Source organism: Peromyscus leucopus, chromosome 3 (assembly GCF_004664715.2).
Source record: "Peromyscus leucopus breed LL Stock chromosome 3, UCI_PerLeu_2.1, whole genome shotgun sequence".
NCBI lineage: Eukaryota > Metazoa > Chordata > Mammalia > Rodentia > Cricetidae > Peromyscus > Peromyscus leucopus.
In genome coordinates, this window is record NC_051065.1 from 17,691,173 (window position 1) to 17,718,985 (window position 27,813).

The 27,813-nt window shown below is 35.1% G+C and overlaps 1 protein-coding gene across 3 annotated transcripts in view; it reads right to left on the minus strand.

Moving 5' to 3' along the window:
• Glcci1 (glucocorticoid induced 1) overlaps nucleotides 1–27,813 on the minus strand; it is a 73,714-nt gene that overhangs the window by 13,480 nt on the left and 32,421 nt on the right. For 2 of the 3 annotated variants that reach the window (XM_028869851.2, XM_028869853.2), the window contains exons 3-6: nucleotides 21,227–21,313; nucleotides 12,288–12,404; nucleotides 9,307–9,459; nucleotides 3,266–3,476 (exon numbers count right to left, since the gene is read on the minus strand). In XM_028869851.2, coding sequence (XP_028725684.1) covers nucleotides 3,266–3,476; nucleotides 9,307–9,459; nucleotides 12,288–12,404; nucleotides 21,227–21,313 — 568 coding nt within the window. The remainder of the gene's footprint in view (nucleotides 1–3,265; nucleotides 3,477–9,306; nucleotides 9,460–12,287; nucleotides 12,405–21,226; nucleotides 21,314–27,813) is intronic. The other variant, XM_028869852.2, reaches the window with a different exon arrangement.

Here is a 27,813-nt window from a genome sequence, read left to right on the forward strand (position 1 = left end):
AAATTATTATTAAAAAAAAAACATTCCAAAATCTGTATTTTGATAGAGAAGCTACTTTTCAAAGACTATTATACAGGGGGAATGATGATACAAGCTCCATTATTGATAAACCACTTTCTTTTTTTCCTTTTAGTATTTTTTTTTTTTTTGAGCTGAGGATCGAACCCAGGGCCTTGTGCTTGCTAGGCAAGCGCTCTACCACTGAGCTAAATCCCCAATCCAATTAAAATTCTAAATATTCATAAAAGCAAATTATCTTTTTACATTCATAGCTCTATTACTCTCTAAGATTGCAATTTCCTTAAAGAAAAAGTATATTTTATTTATTTCTATTTCTTTACTTTCTAGGACAGAACCTGATAAATAATAAATGCTCAGTATTTGTCAAATAAAGCATAAGAAAAAAACTCAGTTAAAAAGCATAGGCCTTTATACCCAGTCCTAAAATGTGTGTGTGTGTGTGTGTGTGTGTGCGCGTGCGCGTGTGCGTGCATATATAAATTAAAACCACCATTTTTTAATGTTCTCTACATAATGGTAAGTGTTTGATTTGCTTAAGAACTAGAAATTTTACATGTAGGTCATACAGTTTTCTAAGGAAAAATATTATCTACTTTATTGTAATCACAAAACAGTATCTCTAAGCTAAATATAGTAGATATTTTAAGAAATTAATAAGGTTGTCTCATATTTTAAGAAATTAATGAGATTGTCTCATATTTTAAGAAATTAATGAGATTGTCTCATAGAAAGCAGAAAAAACTCTAAATGTTTCTCAGAGCTTTCCTGAACCCTACCCTTCTCTCACACTATAACCAAAGCTGGCATGGCCTAGAATTCACTATGCAGTCTTGCCAGCCTCACACACAGAAATCCTCCACCCCAGCCTCCTTAGTACTAGGATTATCAGCATGAGTAATAGCTATAACTCCATAACTTGAAACAGATTTTACAGTAAGAAGTTTTTTAGACAATATATTTTCATTGTATTACCTCCCCTCCCACAACTCCTCCTAGATCCGCCCCGTCCATCCAACTTCACGTTTTTCACCCTTACCCTCCTTAACTGTTGTAGCACAATTCCTTCCTTTGGTTTTTGTTCGTTTTTTTTTTTTTTTTGAGACAGTGTTTCACCTGTAACCCTGACTGGCCCAGAACTTGCTATGTCAACTGGACTAGCCTCAAATTCATGGAGCTCCACCTGTCTTTACCTTACAAGTTCTGGGATTAAAGACATGTGCCCACATGCCCAGCTCTCTAGCACAGTTTCCTAGTGAAATAGTTTTTCAGTTTACCACTCTAAGAAAAGAAGAGATGTCTACAGAGCACTTCAGCATGCTCTTAGTGCACTGTGGCCACAAAGGCTGCAACAAGGAAAGGGATGGAAACGGAAAGCTCTTTAAAAGATATCAAATAAGATGACAAAAGTTCCAAACAGCTTTCCTTTAACTTTTGTAAGAAACAGAGCCTGGAGAGTAAAGCAGACACAAGCCCGTGCAGACTATACTAACACTGGTGTATTTCTGTGACATTCCTTCAACAGGTCAGAGTTAATTATGGTGGAGGAAGACAGAACAGTAGTCACTGCCAGTACAGAGGAAGAGTGCTACCTGGGAAGACTGAGGGCACCTTAAGAGACAACAAACTTGTTCTGTATCTGTCCTTGAGCCTCCCTTCGCGAATGCCTACACATATAAAAATTCACCAGGCTGCACACTTCAGACCCTCACATTTTACATATAACGGCACAAAATAAGAGAGTAGTGCTAATATTTGTAAAAGGACCACAAAACAAAGATGTTTTAAAATCTTTTATTACTGACTTCTATCTAAAAAATAAGTTTAGTTTCTCTGAAAGTAGCTAAGGACCATGGAAGGTGGGCAATCTATACTGTCTTCTGCAGCTAGGTCGTAGGGACCCGAATGTGAAGAATCATGTAAACTGTGGTGTACACGTGCTTAACCCAAAGCCAGAGAAGGAGCACAGAACAACTACCTCGACCTGACAGAAAGTGAGAAATATCCATTTTCCAACAGTTAACAAAAATTCATCTATAAACCTTAAGGTGATATTCTGCAGATATTCCCTGAACCTTCTCTACTTGCTTGAAGATAGAGTCATGGGCCAGGGAGATGGCTCAGACAGGAAAGTGCTTGCCACACAAGCGTGAGGACCTGGACCTGAGAGCAGATCCCCATGTTGTACTTTAAAAAAAGTTGGCATGGCAGTGTATATCTGTAACTTTGGTACTGGAGAGGCAAAGACAGGTAACTCCTTAGAGCTCGATGAGCAGTCAGCCTAGCTGATTTTGTGAGCTCCAGGTTTTGTGAGTAATCCTGCATTTTAAAAAGGTGGAGTGGCTGGAGGAGGATTCAGCGGGTCAAGTTCTTGCTGCATAAGCATGAGGAGCCATGTAAATGCCGGGCATGGTGGTGTGCATCTCTGTCATCTGGTGCTGAAAAGCAACCACAGGCAGATCCTAGGGGCCCCTGGCCATCTAATTTAACCAAGATGGTCAACTCCAGGTTCCATGAGAAATCCTGTTTCACAAAGAAAGATGGAGAGCCTGGGTAGATTACTCAATGGATAGGAGAACCTGCTATTCAAGCCTGGGAACCCAAGCTCATATCTCCAGCACCCACATGTTAGCTGGGCCAGACTACATGTTCCTATAAGCCCTAGGATTGGTGGAAAGAGGCAGGAAGATCCTGAGAGCTCATTGGCCAGTCATTCTCATCAAAAAGGCATGCCTTTAGTTCAGTAAGAGACCTTGTCTTAAGGCAAAGAAAAGTAGGGAACAACAGAAGAAGGCATCTCATGTCTTACTTTATAGTCTTCACAGATGCATCATTCATGTGTGCACCTTCATACCATACACACTCACTCTCCCAAGACCGCATTAGAAAACATTCCTCCAAAATCACTGATTATAAAACCTAGCTTTAGATATAAGGAATATAGACTGTATCATATCATCAGCTCTGAACAAAATGAAGGAAACTACTGGCATATAGTTGTATACACTCCACTTTATAGCTTTTGTTAGCCATTAGAATCAGGCACTGTGCTTATCTGACACATTTATGGAAGATGTTTAAGAGTTACAAAGGAGGAAAGTGAAACCAATGAACAAACAAACCTGTAATAACTCATCTTTTACAATCTCACCATTCAACAAAGGGGAAAAGTGGTGTAATGGTTTAAGACACAGACTATAATGAGCAATAGCAAGCCTTCCATATAAATGGATGAGTTAATTCTCACCTTTATCACGATCATAGAGCAAATCTTCTGTTGAACAAGGGCTTCCATCCTGGGATTCCGGAGGACAAAACGGGGACACACAGGGGGAGTGGCTGCTACAGCTACTGCTGCGCTCTTGGACAGAAGGAGTCTGGGTATCTATGCTGCGAGTACTACTGCTCCGGTAGTGAGCTGGGAGTGGAGCTCTTCGACCATCTGGTATATCCAAAGGCTGCAAGAGGAACACCAATAAACATGTAGGCGACAACAAGTGCATCTATTCATCAGAAAGCAGGAGGCCTATCTTTAGATGGCATATTCTGCCCGTGTCACTGCCATAAGTTATTCTTCAGTGAATAAATACACCATTTTGTATCTTCCAGTAATTTCTGGGCATGTTACAGGGTTCCTGTATATTCTCCTAGGGAGATCCCAAGATACTCTTTAAGAGCAGCATAAGTTTAATAACAAATCTCCAAATACTTAGCACCATGAATGGCATATACACATTAGGGATAAACTGAACATTTTTACTTACTAGTAAGGTAAAATGAAACATATTGGTGAGTATAAATTTTTAATTTATGAATTATTTAAAAGTAGAACTTAAGAACTTGTATTTCCTTTGAAATCACCTAAATTTCTAATAAAATTGCACTGGTATTCAATGGAGAATAATAAATCTCAACAATTCTGCTAACTTGGCATACAACTAAGGATGACTATTCACAATCTTGCTTCAATCTAGTGTATTGCTCGAATGTGGCAAAAGTAGTAACCAGGAAACTATAATCACAATCGCATGCTTTGAACTAGGGGACTCATTAAAGCTCATCAGTCCAATCATTTTGCTTCCAAAAATAAGAACCTATAGTTTAGAGTTGATGGTGACTGTGCTAAGTAGGATCAGAGCATCAGAGCCTGCTGAGTAGACCCTTTTTAGTCGACTTAGCTCTCACTCCATTGTTCTTGTCCATCAACAAGTAAAACTGTATGCTCATTTTCATAAATAATTGAAACTATCACTACTGTATAGGAAGGATTATAATGCTAGTAAAAATGAACAATATAATGAATTAGAATTCATTTTCACTGGTGTGCCTACTCCATTTGATCTGAGCTTTGTCATTTTAAAGATTCAGAAACACTGTTAGAGAAGAAATAGAGGAAGAAAAATAAGGTAAGATTAAAGAATCAGTAGTTTTTGGAATGTTGATTGAAATGGAAACTTTGTTTATGTGATACTGCTGGAAAAGACACCAACTTTAGAACTTGATAATGACTACTATAAAGAGAATATTCAACTAAGTATCCAGTTCCTTCATTACTAAAAGAAGTTTCCAATTAAGGAAAGTAGTAAAAGAAAGAATTCACCAGGCCAAACTCTCAAAAGAAAATGTTAGTTCAAAAAAATTGGCAATGTTGGGAAACAATAAAATGACGTACAACTTTAGAACAAAATGACTAAGAATATGAGTTATGTTTTATTTATGTTGTACTTGACTAATAAAATTCTTCAATTCTGTTTTAATCTACAACTAGCTAGTATATATTGATTAAACCTTTTTTGAAAGCAGAATTACAAAAGTAATACAAATTTTTACAAACTACATATTTACAAAAAACAAATATGGCAAACAGGAAGGCTTATAATATTGATATCAATAATAGTTAATGTGCCAATTTTCAATTTTAGATACAGGCACTTTGGTTTATTTTTAATAAACTCTGACACAAAATTAATTGTAAATGTACAATTTCTAATCAAGAGAGCAGGTATTTACTTCTATAAACAGTCTTTCCACTCTTGTGCCAGTAGGTACATCTGACCTGTCCTTACTGAAGGGTCTACTACTGGGTAAGGCCACGATGTCTGTCTTTCCTCCCCAGCAGCCTGCAGAGCACTTTCCAGCACTGTGTAAGCTAGCCAACAAGGAGAAAAACTGGCCAGTTCAAAATTGATTTCTATGTTCTACAACTCAAGTGTGCAGTATCTTTAGCAACAAGGTCTTACTATCTAGTTAGGATGAACAACCAAGAACAATGGCAATAGCCTACATTGTCTTGAGTGTCCAATAATTAGTTCACAGAGAGTGATCTGTGCCTGGAACTGTGATTTCCACTTAATAACCCATCTTTTCTGTGGACAGCATTGTTACTCATTTGGGATACTTCTGCTCAACTACTTAAAAAAAAAAAAAAGGTATACAGCCAGGCGGTAGTGGCACACGCCTTTTAATCCCAGCACTCGGGAGGCAGAGGCAGGCAGATCTCTGTGAGTTTGAGGCCAGCCTGGGCTACAGAATGAGTTCCAGGAAAGGCTCCAAAGCTACACAGAGAAAGCCTGTCTCAAAAAACAAAAGTATACTTTAGTTAGCTTATGAACTAGTAGGGTTTCATTAGGCATCTTAAGTTTTGGTTTATCACACCTGGTACTGTAAACATGGTCAAAAACCATGTCTAGGGAAGCTACAGATTGTAGGAAAGAACCTACTAATGCTGTTTTGCTAAATAGTCATGTTGTTCAACTTCCTTCTAAATATTTATGCTTATGTCCATAAAGTTGTGCTGCTTTCAACCTTGATCAGAGGAGCTTTGTATTGCAGAGGGTAAAGGGTAATGAAGAGACTCAAACGTTCAAAATGCTGAGAATAAGCAAAGGTTTGTGTCTAGCCATAAATGGGCTATTTTTTTTTTTTTTTTTTTTTTTTATCAACCTCCTCTCCCTGAAAGATCAGGACACAGTGCAGAAAAGGTGACAGAGAACATAAAAGCCGAAGAATCAGGAAGGAGTATTGGAAAAGGCTGGCCTCTACACATGTGAACTCACAGTAGCTGTGGTTTCCTGTATAAGACCTCCATGAGTTAAAAATCCCAGTACAGATGGAAGAGAGCTACTGATATCCCAGCTTTAGCTGAGGAAGGTCACTCAGCTTTCTTTGAGGGAGAGGCCATTAGTAGGTTTCCCATGCCTCAGGGATAACTCCATATCACGAACCTACTGGCAGTGCTAATTGGACTTAGTGGGGGAGGGAGGGAGGGAGGGAGGGAGGGAGGGAGGGAAGGGGAGGGAGGGAGGGGGAGAGAGAGAGAGAGAGAGAGAGAGAGAGAGAGAGAGAGAGAGAGAGAGAGAGAGAGAGAGAGAGAGAGAGATATGTTATAAAGTCAGAAGGGAAATGGATAGAGAGATACTGGGGGAGGAGACCTGGAGGGTCTTGGAGAGGCTTGGAGAGAATATGATGACCAAGATATACTCTATACAAGTGAGAAAGTTAAAAAATATTTAAAAATCCAGAAAATACCAAAACCACAAAATGTCTAAAAGTTTAATAATTTTTTGTTTATTTTAATTTTATTTCACATGCATTGGTGTTTTCCCCTGCATTCATGTCTGTGTGAGGCTGTCAGAACCCCTGGAACTGGAATTACAGACAGGTGTGAGCTGCCATTTGAGTGCTGGGAATTGAACCTGAGTCCTCCGAAGAACAGCTAGTGCTTTTAATCACTGTGCCATCTCCAGCCCCTTAATGGTTTAAGTTATAAGTTTGTAGATAATCCTAGAATAATTCTGAAATATATACTTGCAAATTAAAATACAACTCATTTTTAAAAAGAAATGTTTTATATTTTAGTAAAGTTTTGCTCTGATGTTCTTAACAAATAAATAAATTTGTGAGTGATTATTCATCTTCCAAATAAAAGATCAACTTCATTTGCTTCTATTGCTACTCTAAAGGAGACATTCTAATAGCAAACAGCCAAGAGATGTCACAATTTCCATTCCAACAAATTCCTTTACAACATTATACCTATACAATAACTTGACATATGATAAAGAGTAAAATGGCACAATGCTTTGGGAAGATGTACATATCAAAACTGAAAATGTGAAAATGCTTCGACAAAGCAATCTCACCACCAGAAACCTGTTTGCAGGAGTACACAATGTTTTATAAAGTGCTGCCCATGAAAAGATGAAAAATGATCTAATCCTCTGGGATAGGAAATTTTTAAATTACAGTACATTCATATAGTGACATTATATACTAATACAGACACAAAAGAACCTACAAATATTGCTTATATCTGCTGATCTATAAGAGCTAGATAAAAATTTTAATTTTTCATTTTGCAAAACCAATTCTAAGTCAACTTAAAGCTACACATTATTTCAAAGAAGGCACATATTATTTTTATATATATGCATATATTTTTATATATAAATCAAATGTCTGTTGAAAAAAAGGTAAAATAGACAATTTAGCCAAGGGTTTCCTAGTGGTTCAATTAGTTAAGTATACTACTGAAAATATAGTCAAATACAAGACCATATGCAATATGGCACAGATAGCTGAGACATGTAATTTTACACAGTATTTTTATTAATTCAAAGTGGATCAAAGACTTAATATGTAAGTGTGATGGCTAGTCTTATGTCAATTTGACACACAACCTAGAGTTAATCTGAAAGGAAGGAACCTCAATTGAGAAAATGCTTCCATAAAATCCCGCTGTAAGCATTTTCTTCTTTAAAAATTTTATTTAATGTAAAAATAAAAAAAATAAGATGTTTTGTCTGCATGTATGTCTGTATGAGGTTGTCAGACCTTAGAGTTACAGATAGTTGTTAGCTGCCATGTAGGTGCTGGGAATTGAACCCTGGTCCTCTGAAAGAACAGTCAGTGTTCTTAAGCACTGAGCCATCTCTCCAGCCCCAGTAAGGAATTTTCTTATTTAGTGATGGAATGGGGAGGCCCAGCCCATTGTGGGTGGTTCCATCCCTGGGCTGGTGGTCCTGGGTTCTATAAGAAAGAAGGCTGAGCAAGTCATGGGGAACATGGCTAGTAAGCAGCAGCCCTGCTCGGCCTTTGCATCAAGTCTTATCTCCAGGATCTTGCACCGTTTGAGTTCCTGTCCTGACTTCCTTTGATGATAAAAGCAATATAGAAGTATAAGCCAAATAAACCCTTTCCTCTCCAACTTACTTTGTGGTCATGGTCATTGTTCACTGCAGCTATAGAAACCCTATCTAAGACAGTAAGAGAGAGCTAAAACTACAAAAGTCACAGAAAAAAATTCAGAAATAAATCATGGGACCACAGATTAAGGAATGTACAAAGAAAATAATGAACTAGACTTCATCAAAAAGGTTGTTCTTCAAAAAAAAAAAAGGTTGTTCTTCAAAGAAATCAAGAAAAAAGAAAAATGACTCTGATGTTTCCACATGAGATCCTTGATAAGGAATTTACATTTAGAAAATAAGGAACCTTGTAAAGAACATTTACAGCTCGATAATAAAAAGACAGCCTAATTAAAAATGGAATAAGAGATTTAAATAAAAATTCCTCTAAAGGAAACAAATTATCAAGAACTTATGAGATGTCTTGCAGTATCATTAGCTGCTAGGAATGCAAAGCAACATCATGATGAAATGCCACTCTCTTCCCACTAGAGGTTGGTTATAATGAAGAAAGAAGACGACTGGAAGTTTTGGAGAAATCAAAACCATCCTACATTCCTGGTATGGATGTCAAATGGTACTGATGCTTTGGAAACAGCCTGGCAGTTCTTTCACATCTAAACACAGAGTTACAATACTGGCAATTCCAAGCCTAGGTCCATAGAAAAAATGAAAAAAATATATTCATATAAAAATTTGTACAAATGTTCATGGAAGCATATACCAAACTAAAAACCATAAATGCACTCAATTGTTAACTGGACAAAATGTATAAAAATTAGCACTACCTGTCAAGAAAAACAAAGTACTGTTATGCACTGCAAATTGGATGAATCTAAAACATGCCATGCTAAGTGAAAAAAGTCAGTTACCAAAGGCCATACATTGTATGATGCTATTTATCTGAAAACCCAGAAAGAAGATCAATGGTGGCCTACAGCCAAATGTATTAGGGGAATAGGAGAGATAACTACCAAAGCGAATGAACCCTATGGTATGTCAATTTTATCTCCATAAAGCTGTTGTTACCTAGCCCCCAAGTACTTCTGACAATTCTGTAATAATAAAGAAAAAACCATTTAAATATCCCATACAGTCTTACCTTGGACACTTCTTCCTTTCCATTGTTTTCTTTGATGAATACCTTTTCCAGCTCAGGACTTATTCCTTCTACATTGCAGGGCACACGTGAAACAGATGATTTTGGCACGGATATGTTTGACAGAGGCATAGGGACTGACCTTGATCCAATAGTCTTTGAGACAGAAGATAAAATGAAGTAAAATTATTTACTGTCAAATAAAGAATTGGAGCATGATACATCTTAAAAATTGAAGAGCTAGGGGTGTAGCTCAGTGACAGATCTTTGTTTAAAATATGTGACATGCCCTCTGCATGTCTCCCAACATAAAAATGAAGCAAACAAAAATGCCTTAAAATATAAAACTCAGTAACAGTTATTGCTGACATTTCAAATAGAGCAAAAATTCAAATACATATATAGAAATTTAATTTCTAAAGGAAGGTAAAAAATACAGAATCAAAACAATCATTCAAAATACTTTTAAGTGCAGAGGTATGACTATATAATGTATACACTTGGTCAAAGACTGGAAGATGGCATTTTCAATACTTTTTAATGTCTCCATTTTTGGTTTTATTGGGAAGGATAGTTGAAATTCTTTAAGTTATCATGTGACTCCACTGTAGTGTTGTGGAGATACCAAGACATTTACATTTTAGAACTTCTGTAGCACAATCATTGTATAATTAATACTAAAACAATTCCTTTAAGGTGTCAACTGGAACTAATACACAATTTACATACTAATTTAGAATAAATTGCTATTTTAAAACTATCTTCTCACCAAATAATGGGTTAAGACAATGATTTTCTCTATTTTTTATTTTATAATCACAATAAACATGTATAAATTGCATATTTCTTTTAATTTGAATTAATGGGATTACTTTTTTTTTACACTAACCCAATATAATACTATTGAGTTTTTGTTTATACTTTTTAATCATCTCACTAAATTTCAGTTCTCCTTTTATCATGCAAAATCCTAATAAGTATAATTAGACCATAAGCAATGCTTATGAACATATATATACATTAGCATATTTAAAAGTTATCAAAATGTCCCAATTTATAAATTATTCTATTTACATAGATATTTTTGTTATTAAGAGAACTTGAAAGCATTCCAAACTAGACTTCATATTCCATTGATAAATGTTTATACAGCAAAAGTATGTAGTTCCTATGAATAAACAGATACCAAAAAATTAAATGCAAATTTAATCATCTTGGTCTTTTGATTTTTTTTGGGTTTTTTTTTTTTTTTTGGTTTTACAAGACAGGGTTTCTCTGTGTAGCTTTGTGCCTTTCCTGGATCTTGCTCTGTAGACCAAGCTGGCCTCAAACTCATAAAGATCCGCCTGCCTCTGCCTCCCGAGTGCTGGGATTTAAAGGCTTGTGCCACCACCGCTTGGCTGGTCTTTTTTTTTTTTTAAAGAACTTAACTAAGGTGATGTGTTAACATTATTGACAGTGCTTAAAAAAAAAAACTTGCAAATATATCAATTCTACCAGATTAAGAAGAAAAAGGAAAGCACACATTAACTCCCACTTTCAATGTCTAGGGCATACCAGTTTGTTGTATAATACTGATCAGGTATGATCAGGTTACAACAAATCATCCCATTTTAAATATGCAGTTAGTTGAGTTTTACTAAGCCTAGCTACCAGTATAGTCACACTTAGAGCATTCCATTACTCAAATAATATTCTTTAGGGCCTCTCTGCATTTAGTTCCTACTCCTAATACTTAGTTTATATAATTATACCTTGAGAATTTAACATAACAAATTATACATTATACAGCTTTTTCTCATAACTTTCTTCACTTAGCAAAATGGTTTTGAAATTTACGTCCGCTGTCATTATCTATTAGCTACTTTCCATTGTACTACTGAATAGCATTACACTGCACAGTTATGTAAAATATCTGTCCAATCACCAGTGAAAGAATATTTGTTTTCATTTCAATATCATGAATAATGTTTCCCCAATCACTCATGCAGATATGTTTTAATTTCTAGTGGCTACTTGAAGGGAGAAATACTGGAGAGAATGGTCAGTACATGCTTGCCAAAGTGGTTATATTACTGTGTTCTCCTAACAGTAATGCACAGCTGCTCCTTTGTTTTACATTCTCATTACCATTTGGTATTGTTCGTATTTTCCATATTAATGATCTCATAATTGGTTTTAATAGTCTAGCTAATTCACTTTTATTTTCTAAATATAAAATATTATATACAATTAGTGATGTCTTTCTTAGTCCTTTATGTAGCACGTCAATAAATGTAGACCTTTGTGATGATCTCTATCTTGACATTAATGCAGCTAATGCTTTAAGGATGGGATCTTAGGAGATTTACAATTAATCACAATAGGAAGTTTTGTTCTTTTCAGTTTATAAAAACTTTTATAACCACAAATGGATACTATGTTTTAACAAGTGTTATTCAGTCTCATGAAAAATCAATGCTTTTTCTCTGCTTTGACTTTCTGAGGTAGTGAGTTATACTAATATGTCCTAATGTTGAATTATCCTTATCTTGATGAACTATCAATACACTCCTTGGTCATGATATCAGATTTAAATTATTAAGATTCATCACTCCATTACAGCACTTTTCAGATTTGTTCAATAAGATATGTTAGCACAAATTTCTTGGAGGAAAAAATAAAAACTCTAGCTTTAAATTTCTTCATATGAAAGAAGATGCAAAATACTCGGAACACAAAGTAGATAGTTTAAGGTACTAGTAGAAGGATTAAACAAGATCCTCCTCAATTGTTCAGTAAGCACATTACCTGTGATTTTAGTTCAGGAAAATATCATTCTTAGGCCATTATCCACTGCTATGTGTTTCCAAAACAATGTTAAAAAACACAGTTTTAACAAATTTTCACAAAATAATTTAGTAAAGGTAAAACTTTTGTTATAGTGTTGGTTTCCACTTAGTAATGCACTAAAAGGAATTACTAAAGCGAACAACTTGACCCACCTGAGTGTGACTGATTGTTATGTGGTTGCCATGGAGAGGCGACTGCCGATCTTTCTCTTTACTGTGCCGACTGCTCTGCTTGCCTCGTTGAAGCTGTTGCCTCAGTTTGGCAATCTGCTTTGGGGAGAGAATGGAGAAGAAGAAAACAAAGTAAATACCTGCTCGGTTTTCTCCTTCAGTTTTCTTTTCTCAAAATATTTAATAAAAGAGAATGTTTTAGCACAATGATTTATTCTTCAAGTTGTTATGATTGAGACGATTAAAAATGAGAAATAAATGTACAGCACAAATGCTTAATTTCTGCAATTTTACTTGGTGTGGCTGGTAATCAGGTAGACTAAATTTCCTCAGACTGCTTCAGATTATACCTTTATGATGCTGGAAGCATCTTCTGCTTAAAAAAGGACTTTGGTAAGAAATATTTCAGATATCTACTGATTAACTTGTCAAACCTGAAACCTACTTTTTATTTCTGTTTTTCCTTTTAGACAGGCTTACTTACTATGAATAGTCTCAAACTCAAAGACTTGCCTGCCTCTGCCTTCTGAGTACTAAGATTAAAGGCATGTACCACCGTATCTTAAATAGAGGCTTCATTAATTTCTATATTGCTATCTTTTATAAACAAAAGAAATCAAGCTTATCTATTACTAAATATTCTAACTTATACATTGCAATGGTGGTAAAGACTATCAAATATTTAGTACCTTATTAGTATTTAATATTTTTTATTGAATTTACTGATTGTGCATAATATTGGATTTCATAAGGACATTTTTATGTATTTAATCTTATTATGTGTTATCTTTTATTCATTTAAACATAAATGTACATCTGGATATATTCTCCTAAATAAATCACATTCTAGATTTAATTACCAAATCTTTATTATAATATCATCTAGAACTTACTAAACTGCTAACATACTTTAGGTTATGCATAATGTACTTTAAAACTTCCCAAGCATTTTAAGGATATGATTATTATTCAAATGTGTGGATAAGAAAACTGGTCACATGTATCCAAAAATGACTGAAGTGTTATAAATCTGGTCCTCAGTGCAGCATTGTTAAGTAGTAGCAGATACAGACTCTGGAAAGATGGCTCAGCATGAACACTTGCACCCAAGTTCTGGTCCCAGGACCCAAATAGTGGCTCACAACTACCTGTAATATCAGTTCCAGGGAATCCAACTCCTTATTCTGGCTTCATGGGCACCAGGCACACACATGGTGCACATACATAACATGCACACAAAACGTGTGCACATAAAATTTAAGTATTTTTTTAAGAAGAAATAGTAGAAAGTATGCAAGAAGCAGAGCTTAGTTGGAGCTGACATGGAACCTTCCTTTAAAAGATGGGGGCCATGGAATATGACTGCATCATTGAGGTGCTAGCCTACCCTTAGGAAATAATGTGCTTCTTATGGGACCCAAATTCTCATGTTTCCTTATGTGATTCTCGTTCCTGTACACCCTTGATCTTCCATGATATGACTCACCAAAGGCAAACAAGATGGGCTGTCTACTCTTAAGACTTTTGAACTTCTCGTCTTTATAATGAATCACCCTTTTTGTTTGATAGATTACCCAGTCTCTAATGAGGAACATATTAACAAAAGAACCATTAATAGATTGGGAGAAGTCTTTAATAGTAATATCATTTTTGTCATAGAGAAGATGGCAACATTAATCAATAATTATTCCTTGAACATCTAGAATAAGCACAGTTTTATGATGTCTACTACATAAAATATATGCACAAAGTAAGGTGTAAAACATTAATTTTCTCAAGAATATATAGTAAAAATATAATTAATGTACTATGAAATTACATAAATGTGTGCTGTAAATAACAGGCATCAGAAAGCACAATAAGATATTAGAACCTACACATGCTCAAGGTAAAAAGATATGACTTATTAGGGAAATTAATTTTTACCTGTGGTAAATAATAGGGAAAGGGTACAACCACCAAAAAGGGGATAACTGAAACCCTTTCTATCAAGATTTACGTTTTTTCACTTCTGTGACTACAGATCTCTCATACAATATCCTTGCAAAAGATATACAAGATGGTAATATTTCTGTTCCTTGCTCTAGTTTGAAGTGACTTAATTTTTTTCTCGAGAGCATTAATTTTTATGAAATCAAAATTAGTAAGTGATCATTACAAATCAAGACAAATTATTTCCTATGATAGAAAGTAAATAAGATCTCAAATTGTACAAGGTATTTTATTAGTATATAAGTATAAAATTAAGTGTTTTCTAATTATTAATGATGTTTTAGTGATATTTGAAAACTGGAAGTGCTTATATAAAATAGTTTGGCATGCCTGCAAATTAAAGTAATTTGTAATTATTCATTTTAAAAATAAATCTTTAAAACTAGTTAATCTTAATTAATCGTTTAGGGCCTCTGACACATTAAATAAACCACAACCTTTTTCTTCTATGTGGATTCTTAAAACCCTCGGGGAAAAAAGCTTAATTAAATAGTACAGACTTAAAGCTTCCAAAACTGTTATTTTTCTTATAATACAGTTATGTTCTTGTTTACAATCAGTAGGCATTCAAATAAAAGGAAAGCCTATTTCCCTCAAATATATGTACTTAAAACACTGCAAATTCCATTTTAGACATAGGTAAAATGGTAGCAAGACTGTTGTTCCATAAAGTCCTCCCTTCCTTCAAAATGCAGGAGGCTTGTATTTATTTGCCCTACAAAGACAAGAGGTGCATACTTATACAACGTGGCAACTGAAAGCACTCAAGTAGCTTTTTATAGCTTTGTTTAAATGTTCTTTCCTTTCCCTTTGATGTGAAGACACCTCTTCTCTCCAAACCCAGCACCCATGGAGAGCAAACAAAGGTGTCCCTTGGAGGAGAGGCAAAAGAAGTCGTATATTTGCTCCTAGTGTTCATCCGTAGTTTTAACTTTTGCCTAAAATAGCTTTTAGTCCCATATCCTACGGCATCATAAGTCTTCTCTTCAGCAGGTCATCTACCTGGGCTACTGGGATGAAATGCTTGGTACAACCTTCTATTCAAAATAGAAAAAGTAGGTATATAAGAAATGAATTTTTTAAAACTAGATGGCAATTTTTTCTCTAAAAATTCATTTTCTAATTTGTGGCCTTAAGAAAAACCAGAGAGAAACTTCCTCAAAATCTGAAAGGTGTCATAAGTATACCAACCCAGGTATTCAAAAACATTAGAAACACACAATCTTGGGTCACTAATTAGAGATAATGGGACAGAGAACTATAAAATCCTCCAAACACTGGGTGAGCACTTTTGTATCAGGGATTAAGAAGGGTCTTATTTCTCAGAATTAATTCAAATCCATAGTAGCTCTGGGAAATGAAAAAAATCCTAATTCAAAAGGTAGCAGTGAGATGGGATTCAGGGTGTTGGGACTTTTGGTAAAGAAGGAACACAAAAAGAGAGTTAATCCAGGCCGGGCGGTGGTGGCGCACGCCTTTAATCCCAGCACTCGGGAGGCAGAGCCAGGCGGATCTCTGTGAGTTCGAGGCCAGCGTGGGCTACCAAGTGAGTCCCAGGAAAGGCGCAAAGCTACACAGAGAAACCCTGTCTCGAAAAATTAAAAAAAAAAAAAAAAAGAGAGTTAATCCAAAATCAGGAAAATTACATAGATTTTCATCAGCAAGAAATGTATTGTTGCCAGTGAGTTCTTGCCCACAGGTATCACTGCACCAACCAAGATGAAAGCACAACCATCAGAGGAGTCTGAGAGCTCCAGGGTTCTTATTTCTGAAGTTAAAACAACCTAGAAGTATGTATGTCACTGCTGTACTAAAAGTTCTCAATAGTATTTAGTACAAAAGACTTTACCCACAGTGGCTGGAGTCTAAACCATCCTTTTAGCATGGTTCAGAACTGATATTCCATAGTAAAACTAGGACTTGAGCATCTGGCACCAACTCTGGTGACTTGAATTCTACCATGGGACCTACATACTGAAAAAAGCACTGACTCTTGCAAGTTGCCTCTGAGCTTTACTAGCCTGTGACAGTATGCACATACACACATGTAGACATCTATGTGTGTGTATGCACAGATGCAGGCACATGCACGTGTGCATGGGTGGGCACACACACACCTCAATAAATAAATAATATATTAAAATTTAAAGGCAATAATACTGTAAGAAAGTGAAAAAGCAAACTATACCCTAGGAAGACACAACATATATTCATCAAGTGTAATTAAATTGAAAGCACTCAAAGACTTAATGAAACAAATGGGCAAAGATAATATCCAAATGGCCAATGTGCAAAGAAGAGATAGTCAACATTATCCTCTTCATAAAAATGTAAGTTAACAACAACAGAGCAGTAAGGAGCAAATTCTGGCAAAGTTATAAAACAACTGTAACTCTCCATGTACTACTGAGATTGGAAGTGGGAGTGCCTTTTATTTTAACATGATAGACTTGATTGGAGATCTTCCCCTGCAAGAACTACTTATGTCGTCCTTAACATCAGGTGCGAAGCTAACAGCTCAACAGTAGGAAGCAATGACAATCTAGTAAGACACGTTAATACTGTTTTATAGAAGGAGACAAATGGTAGTTCAAGGCTAGCATTATGTTCTAACAAGCCTAAAGGAAAACGAAAACTGTGCCAAATGAAGAGGAATCTTGATACTACATTAAAAGAACTGGGAGCTATGGTTCTCAGAATTGAGCTACCCGAAAAAAAAAGATAGCCATAATATCCTATTTTTGTTAATGATATTTATAACAAGTGACACACTAGAACATATCTTCTTTGTGTAAAGAGACATCATTATATTGTGAATTTATCCTTTGTCAAATGTAGGTGACAAAATTTTAAACATACTATAATAAGCTATGCTGAAATGTACTAATGATGCAAACTGTCACTGGCAGCATATATTTTCTGACCACTGTTCAGAGTACCTTGTAGGCCAGTTCGATGACTGTGTCAACCACTAATAAAAATTATCATCAAAACCTAATAACTGCTTATTGAGCAATAAAGCACCATAGAAGCTATTGTACTGATTGTTAAGATGGTAACTGTTGCATTCGATTTTCAACAAAAGAATATGAGATAGGTACTATTATTACTGCCACTTGGAGGTATAGACAAGGGGTTAAAAAAAAGGTTTTTAAAGTGTAATATGTTTGCCTTAAGTGGTGAAACTCAAATTTGAAAAAAAGCAATGGAATTCTGTAGTCCGCTCTCTTAATCCACTATAGTTAGGACCTAGAATGTCTGCCTAAAGGTCTGTGTGTTCCTAGGGCTTGTCTTCAGTTTGTGGCACTATTCAAAGGTTGTGGAGGCTTTAAGAGGCAGGCTTCATGGAAAAAGGTTAGGTCACTGGGTGTGTGCTGGGAAGATACAGTTACCCAAATGCTCCTCTCTCTCACATGTTTCACCACCACAGGCCCAAAGCAAAAGAGCCCAGTTATCATGAACTGAAAAATTTGAAACCATGTGCCAAAAGAAACCTTTCTTCCTTTTAAGTTGATTATCTTATGTAGTTTGGTACAGTAATGGATAGCTAACACAACCACCACGCTATATTGGCTGAAGAATTGAAACAAAAATTAAAAAGATAAATCTTACAAAGTAAACAAATGAGAATAAAACATTTAACAAGACTTGAATCACATCACTCCTTTCCCTAAAAATATTACTAAAGACATTAATCTAATTTTTCTGAAAATGAAATTGGTCATAAATCTCAGACTGCTACTAGTTTTGATATTAAACAGGGAATATATAACAAGATCAAAAGTTCTACAGTTTAGGTAACAGCAAATTGACACCTACACATCCACATGCCTGCCCACCATTGCTGCCCACATACAGTTTCCCATAAATGACCCAGGGATAGGCAAGGACAGCTCACATACAAACATCTCAAACTCAGCTTGCTTTGGGAGAACTTTCATAAGGTAAGTTTTAATACAGAAGTGTATTTATAACTATCAATACAGTATTAACAACTGTAGCAGACTGCTGGCTAGTTTTTACTGCCAGCTTGGCATAACCTAGGGTCACCTAGAATGAGGGAACCTCAACTGAAGAACTGCCGAGTCAGCTGGTCTGTGGCCATGGCTGGGAAAGACTGTTGTGACAGATGACTGATGTGGGAATGCCCAGCCTATTGTGGGCAGAACAGTCCAAGGTAAGTGGACTAGGGCTGTATAAAAAGCCAGGTTATCATGAGCCAGGGGGCAAGCAGGAAGGCAGTCCAGTAAGCAGTGTTCTGCTATGGTTCATGCCTTGTGTTCCTGCCCTGACTCCCCTCAAAAACAATCTGTGACCTGTAAGATGAAAATAAACTGTTTCTTCCTGTAAGTTGCTTTTGGTCATAGTGTTTACCACAACAGAAAAGTAACTAGATCAAAGGCTAACTTTTCAAAAACACTCACAAATCCACTTGATCTCTTAATTATATCCATTTTACAGATGGGGAAACACTTGAAAATAAAGTACCTTTTGCATATGAGAAACCTAATAAATAAATGGTAAACCTAGTCTTTGACCCTCAATTTGTAAGCCCCTTTTAGTAAGTACTTCACAATGCTGTGCAAGTAATCCTGTATTAATGTTTAACTACAAATATGTACCAGTCAGGATCTCAACCACTTCACTAAGTAACTTCCTTAATGCCAGACACATTATGAGCTATAAAACTAAAAGATGAACAAAAACCTGACAAAGCAATTAATTTACCATATGCTAACCTACCAATGAGCTTGTATTTTCTTCAATGAACACTTCATAAGACTTACTAGATTCATGTGTGTGTGTGTGTGTGTGTGTGTGTGTGTGTGTGTGTGTGTGTGTGTGTGTATACAGGACTGCCTTTCAAGTTCTGGTCTTTTACAACCTTAACTGGGTTTTATTTCCACTGGCATCTTCAATCTCATTTGCAATTATTCTTTCATTTTGAACAAGAACACAACTTGTACTATTCTAACCCCAAGTTTTCATAAATATAATTGCTCAATTATTGTGATTACATCTGGAGTAATGAAACAGTTACTATGACAATTCTGTTTGGCTTTATGGTTGTTTTCTAAGGAGAACAATCAATTCTTCTGACTCAGCTGTTCCCTGTTAGTAGCATATATCATGTGCTCCTATATACACTCAGTTCTAACAAAGCTATGTGAAATATCAGCAATATGTCTGAAACTGTACTGAACTGAGATAAAATTGCAAGTTTGATTTTTTCATCATTTATATTCTATACTTGAGGTTGTAACCCTATTTCAGTCTAGATGTATTAGACTAAGCCTTTTCTTTTGTTTCTGCTAGGGAAATCTATTTTTACTTATGTATTTGGGTAAGAGGCAGGCTAGAGTTACAGATTTTCTACATTCACAACATAAAGAAGTGGCTAAAAATAAAATAAAATCATAGACAATATCATGCTACTAGACCATTTGGTTTAGACATCACAGTATATGAGTAATCTGGCAATCTAAGTATATAAAATTAATACTGGTAAGTCTGGAACTCTGCATAGGAAAAATATTCAAGAGAAATGCTGACACTAAACACTGTCTGTACTCAGATTATTGTGGAGGGTCAGGTATGATTCCTAGTAACTCTACTTCCAGAGTATCCAAGGCCCTTTTCTGACTGTCAAGGGCACTACAAGCATGTGCTGCACATACAGACAAGCAGGCATACCCAAATGCACATAAATAAAATTTGGAAGAAATGTTTATGCTTAACCTACAGCAAAACATGTTCACTGCCAACCTTTCAGAATTTTAAGAAGACAACACTGACTCATGTTAGGGTCAAAACTAAGTAATATAATTCTGAATTCAAAATATCAAATAATTGTGCAGAGTAGTATTTTGTCAACTTGACACAAGTTACAGTTACCTGAGAAGAGGAATCTCAACTGAGAAAATGTCTCCATCAGGGTGGCCCATAGGCCAGTTTTTAGGGCATTTTCTTGATTAATGATTGATATGGGAGGGTCCACTATGAACAGTTCCTCCGCTGGTGAGGTGGTTCTGGGTTATATAAGAAAGGTAACTAAAAAGCAAGTTAGCAGCACTTCTACATGGTCTCTGCCCCAGTTCTTGCTTCCAAGTTCCTGCCTTGGTTCCCACAATGACAAAATGTAACCTATAAGCTGTAAGATGACATAAACCCTATCTATCTTCCCCAAGTTGCTTCTGGTCATGTTCTTTACCACAGCACTAGGAAACAAACTAAGACAAAATATTTACCAACCTCAGCTAAAACCAGTACACTAGTTCTCTTAAAAGCAATGAATTGTCCCCACTGAGAAGGTGGCAGCAGAGATGGGATGATCATTTTTGGAAGAAGTGCTTACCTAAGACACAGACTAGATATTTTAACTCTAGGTTTCTATAGCTTTGAAAGAACAGGTTAAAAAAAATATGATTTGTATGGAAAAGACTATCAGAAAAAAATAATATAGCATATACATAGATACATTTTAGACTATTCATAATAAATAAATGAATAGATCATTTCTATAAGATTTGGTTTCCCCTGTAGTACTGGGTTCCAAAGGGTCATAATAAACTGAGTATAATTAAAAAGTTATAAGAAAAAGAAAGTATTATCTTATCATTGTACAAAGCTATGATTTATGGCTCTGGTTATTGTGACTTAGAAAAAAAGAAAGCTAAGGGTCCCTTACATAAAATCAGGGTTGACTCTAGGAATGTTATAAGTGATGGGCACATAAATATTTACTGAGAACATAAAGGTTAGAAAAACAAGGAAAATTCACTTTTTACCAAAATTTAAGATTCAACTAACTCTGTGACTATGAAAAAAGGAGGTTATAACAAATAGAAGTCTCACTATATTGAGAAAATAGTGAAAACAACCCATCAAGATCAAGTTATAGTTATAGAATGAAATAAAAACTAACTTACCTCCTTCAGCTGGTCAGCACTTCCCCATGATGCAGAGCGCTGATGTGATCGTTTTTCTGCCCCCTCCTCTGCCCAACAACTAGGTGTCTTTAAAACCAACAAACAAATCAAAATGTAAGAAACAGAAATGCTGCTACCACCTAATTTCAAATAACTGAAACACAATTCCTAGCACTACTAAAATTATTTAAATGTTGATTAGACCAGATTAATCTAAGATGTCTGAGTCATCTAGCTTAAAAAAATCATTTCATACTTTCACATCAGCATCAATCATATAGTTAGCAAATTCAAATAAAACTGTGAATATTTACATACTGAGCTTTTAAAGAGAACAAACTAAATAAAATACAATTTCTACTCAAAACAGAAGACAACTTTCAGAAAGATTTTTATTATATAAGCTTATGTAACAAATGTCTAGTCAGAGAGTCAATTTTACTAGGAGAAGAGAATATTAACAAGAGTATCGATGGAGCAAAGTATTAGGCATCTTCATTTAAAAATAGTTATTTAAAAAACTAATAGAAAGGTTTAAAAACAAATATAAATTGACTTATAAATGGAAGTAATGTAGCTTTTTTAAAAAAACTACGCTACATATCAGTCATTTTCAAATATAATTTGAGCATTAATAAAGATTAACTAAAGTATAACACTAAGCATTTAACTTCACATACTGCTATAAAGTTTTAAGAAATTTAGGAGTTATAAAAAAAATGAAATACCACACTTTAACATATGAGAAAGCCTAGTATAATAGTAAATAAGAGAAAATAAAAACTAGAAGATAGACAATGGGTAATAACTACCACAATAAATATATGTGGCATTAAAATGCTTTTTGTATTGGATGCTAAAAACAAGTTTATGCTGAGGCTGTACTTGAGAATCTCCATGTAATAATTAAAAAAAAAAGCCACCATTCGACTTTACATAGTTCAAAATGCTATGAGCAACTTTACAATAATTACTATTGCTTAAAGTGACAATTGTCCAGAACCAAACTAGTGACAACTGGATACCAAGTGGATACAGAAAAGAAAGGCTGCTTAAAGGGTTCACTATTAAAGAAAGTCATTTAGTCAACTGAAAAAAAAAATCTTATTCAACTGGCAAGTACAAGAATAAGAAATAATATATTTAATAATATATAAAAAAAAATCATAGCCGGGCGGTGGTGGCGCACGCCTGTAATCCCAGCACTCGGGAGGCAGAGGCATGCAGATCTATGTGAGTTCGAGGCCAGCCTAGTCTACAGAGGTAGTCCAGGACAGGCTCCAAAGCTACAGAGAAACCCTGTCTCGAAAAACCAAAAAAAAAAAAAAAAAAAAAAAAAAAAAAAAAAAGAAAAAAATCATTAAAACTTCACGTTCAATCCTAGATAGGACAACCTGAAAATAATTTAGTCAATCAAATAATAGTATCTTTAATAATTTTTTTTCTGATTTTTTGAAACAGAGTTTCTCTGTGTAGTTTTGGTGCTTGTCCTGGATCTCGCTCTGTAGACCAGTCTGGCCTTGAACTCACAGAGATCCACCTGGCTCTGCCTTCCAAGTGCTGGGATTAAAGGCATACGCCACCACTGCCCGGCTGTATCTTTAATAATTTTTACAGAATTATTCCTGTATGACCACTATAGTCAAAATTTTGAGGTTTTGTATGACTTACACACACACACACACACACACATACATCACAGTATCTATAAATCAAAAAGTATAATCTCAGGAAAAAGGTGAGGCAAAAGTTTAGTCATGTCCATGAATATGCTAAAGAAGTAACAAAAGATAAATAAATCTATGTAAACAGGAAAATAATTGGACAAAGTAAACAGAAGTTCTTTCCTTTGGTATCAGTAAGACACAAGGTCCAACTGCCATTGTTCTGTCTACTGTCTGGACTAGAATTTTAGAAAAAGTGCTATTTGTAGCACTAGATATTGGTATAAAAAAAAAAAAGTTTAATAAAAGGGTTCCATAACCAAATAAATTTGGGGGAAATCACACACTGCATCATTCTACTCCACATACAATGCAATTTAGCATTCTAAAAACTCAAATATATACACACTTTTTTTAAAAAAAAAATCTGCTTATTTCTCCCCTGTTTACAAGATTAATGGACACTTACAAGTATGCTTACTAACAATATGTAGGACATTATTCCACAGATATTTTGGAAACACAGTCCTCAGTAATTTATTATTGTATATAATTCTATGTGCTTTGCCACTACACTTTAGGAGTTCCTCTTTCTATCCAAACTGCCTCCACTATCGAGGAAGAGAAAAGCAACCTTTTATGCATCTAAACAAACAAGTCTAAAATATCTATCTATAAGACTGATTTAAAAAAATACTTAAAATCTGCCACCTTGACCACACTAACCACTTATTTATTTTGCTAGATTTTAGTATATAATGCTTTTAAAATCTCTTATGCCTGACACTGAGTAACACAGATAACTACTAGATATTGCCAAATATTTTTCACACCATTCCAAAAACTCCCACTGAAGTCATAAAAAACTAACCATGCCCAGATAATGGCAAATTTAACAGCCAAAGGAGAAGTTTTCATAATAGATACCCAGTCACCCACACTTGAATCTGTAAGTCTAAAGTGCCATGTATTATTTGTAAAATTACTCACAAGACACACATACAATAGCTGATTAAAAAAATTCTGACCTTGTAGTAATTACAGAATTTCAGAGCTCTTTTATGCTATGAGATAATATATTATCTCTAAGCCATTTTCTACCAGATCAGAATTACTGTTCATAATTGTATAAATGCATAATCATCTGTTGATACTTTTAATAATGACATTTTCTGATACTTTCTTTAATGTCATTGTTTAACCTTGATGACAGTGAAATATTATATTCTACTACACAGGTAGTTAATGGGCCTGGACAGACAGTATTGCTTTTAGAGAGGACCTCAGTTCAGTTCCCAGCACCAAGGTGGTGGCTAACAACCATGGAAATGAACGACTTTCCCTAAGTCCAGTTCCAGAGGATCCTAGGCCCTCTTCTGGCCTCTGTGGGGACTACACACCCATGGTGCCCAGACATACATGTAGGCAAAAGCACTCACACACATAAAATAAAATAAAAAAAATAAAAAAAAAATAAAAAAAAATAAAAAAAAAATAAAAAAAAAAAAAATAAAATAAAATAAATAAAATAAAATAAAATAAAATAATAAAATAAAATAAAATAAAATAAAATAAATAAAATAAATAAAATAAAATAAAATAAAATAAATAAAATAAAATAAAATAAAAAAATAAAATAAAATAAAATAAATAAATAAAATAAAATAAAAAAAACAAACAAAAACCAAAGATAGCTAGTATTTATCAGTATGCTATGTTCTAGATAACTGTGTTAGAACTTTAACATGTATTATTTTGCATAATCTTCACTGCAATAGGTAAGAGAATTATCCTCTAGCATCCAGAAGCATAGAAACCTTTCCAGGTGGTTTACATTGTTCCTCTCATCTAAAAACCAATCATTTATACAAAATAAGTATTAGCATCTAAAGATCATAATCCGTTCTCAACATTATTCCTAAATTATAAGGTAATTCTTAACTATAATCCTATAAAGCAAGTCTGGAGTTGAACAGTAGGTCCATACCAAATTAGGCATGTTCCTGGTTTAGAGAAAAATATTTTTCTTTCTCTCAGGTATATACTTAGCTGTACTAAGGAAAAACCCATGGGTTTCTTAAGGATATTTTCATTCAAGTATATCATGTACTTTGATCATATTCACTTCCAAAATTTTCCAAGATCTACATCTATTTTATACTATACATATATAAATGATTATGTATACATCTATTAAGTCTAGCATCTTCTATGTCAGAAAACATGCAATAATTGTCTAAGTCTGACATTTCACTTAATGAATTTCAGTTTCATCTACTTCCCTTCAAACATGATTTTGTTCTTTATGGCTAAATAAAACTCCATCTTTATGGGTATACATATGTGCATCACATTTTATCTACTCGTCTGTTGATGAGCATCTAAGCTGATTCCTTAACTTGGCTATTATTGTGAACAGTGCTCCAATGAACAAGGACATGCAGGTCATGTCTCTGTCATCTGTTGTCTTAGATAACTCTTGAGTAGGAGTGGTAGAATTGTCACACTTTTAGCATTTTAAGGAAACTCCATATTGATTTCTATAGTGACCATACAAGTTTGCACTGCCACCATCCCCATGTTCACTGGTATGCTGTGATTTCTTAATGATAGTAACTGGGGTTAAAAAAGAATCCCAATGTTTTCATTTGATTTGATTTAGTCCTGATGACTAAGAATGTTGAACATTTTTCATGTTTATTGGTTCTTTGTACTTCATCTTCTGTGAACTGTCTGTTCATTTACTTTGTCCATTTATTAACCGAGCTGTTTGGTTAGACACTTCAACAAATGGTCCTCAGAAATCTGGATAGCACACACAGAAGAAGAAAACTAACACCCTATTTCTCATTCTATCAAAGAACAATTAAAAATGGATTGAAGGCTGGGCAGCAGTGGTGCATGTCTTTAATCCCAGCACTCGGGAGGCAGGCAGAACCAGGCAGATCTCTGTGAGTGGGAGGCCAGCCTGGTCTACAGAGCAAGATCCAGGACAGGCACCAAAACTACACAGAGAAACCCTGTCTCAAAAAACCAAAACCAAAATGGATTGAAGATCTTAGTGGAAGACCTGAAACTCCACAACCACTGGAAGAAAAGACTTCAAAATACAGGAATAGACAATGACTTTCTGATAAGAACTTTTAAGAGTACAGGAAATAATACAAGAACTGATACATGTGGAGGGAGGTGGTGAAGCGATAGCTTAGTAAGAGTTTGTCATACAAGCATGATGATCTGAGTTCAACTCCTAAAACCCATGTAAAAAAGCTGGGCATGGTGGTATGTTTGTGGCCTCAGTGCTGCGAAGGGGCATGTCACTCCCTGGAATTCCTTGGCCAGGTGGCCTAGTGTAATTGGTAAATTCCAGTCCAATGAGAGATGCTGTCTCAATAAACAAGGTTGACAGTGCCTGAGGAACAACACTTGATGCTGACCTCTAGCCTCCAAATATACACCTAGTCATACATTTTCATGTTTACACACACCCACTCCCACATGCATGCACACGCGCGCGCACACACACACACACACACACACACACACACACACACACGCACACGCGCGCGCGCGCACAAATGCAGAATTAACAAATGAGATTACATAAAACAAAGAACCTTCTAAATGCAAAGAGAGTAACAATGTGGAAAGACAGCCCACAAAATGGGAACATTATCTCTGCCAACTATATAGCTGACACATTAATATGTAGGGCATACAAAGTACTAAAAAAGTTAAATAGCAGAAACCAAGAAACTGCCATTACCTAAGGACATTTCAACAGAAAGCCCTTGAGCAAGGGCACAGGACACCCAAACAGCTCTATCAATTGTGACTTTGAATCGAAAATGAATTTCTGATCTAACTGGTAAGCTGAAGGCCATTTTTAATTACTATTATTATTATTATTAAGGTAATGTCATCTATTCCTTTGATTCCTAAACAAGCTCTTTTCAGGTAAAGAGGGAAGAGGCTGGATATTTTAATACTGTTTCAAAGAATGTCTTTATTTTACTTCAGACTAGTGACTTAACTGCATGATGGCTACAGCCAACTGTTAAGTACTTATTCTCAAAAACGGACACCTGGAGAAGGCTGTTGGTGGAAAATCAAGAAGCTCCCTATACAATAGATTGATAAGATTTAAAAAAAAAAGTCTACTTAAGAAGAAAACCATCTAGAAAAAGAGCACACATACATAAGAATTTTATTCAAGATTTTGTTTTTTGAGTTTTTTGGTTTTTTGTTTTTCTTGAGACAGGGTTTCTTTGTGTAAGAGTCCTAGCTGTCCTGGAACTCTCTTTGTAGACCAGGCTGGTCTTGAACTCATGAGATCTGTCAGTTTCTGCCTCCCGAGTGCCCCAGTGCTGGGATTAAAAGTGTATGCCACTACATCTAGGATCATTCAAGATTAAACAACCCATTTATTATCTTAAAAAGTTACAAGTTTTGGTGAGGCTGTTTGCCAACACTGTTCTCAAACTCCGAAGCTCAAAGGACCCTCCTGCCAGTGCCTGACTCAAATATTTCTTTCTCATATAACCAAAGGAGATAGAGTCATGACAAAAATTGAGATTTTCTAAAGAACTATAATCTATAAACATACTAGGCTAGTAAATTTCATAGATTAAAACTGTTTCAAACTCAAGTAATAGATAATTCAAATGGTATTTACACCATGCTAGAAGAACACAAAGGGAAGAAATCTTGTAAGACCTTTTCACAAAGCAAGTATAAACTAGCCTTAGTATTACATCACACACACAAAAAGAACAAAACTTTAGGTCTAAATGGTGAACTTCTGAATATTTAATATCATAAATAATTCATGTGCTATTGTATATTTATTTTAAATCTCTGTAAACAAAGCGTTTTTCTGGAAATGTTAATGAACAACCAAATAATAGTCTACTAATGAACCTC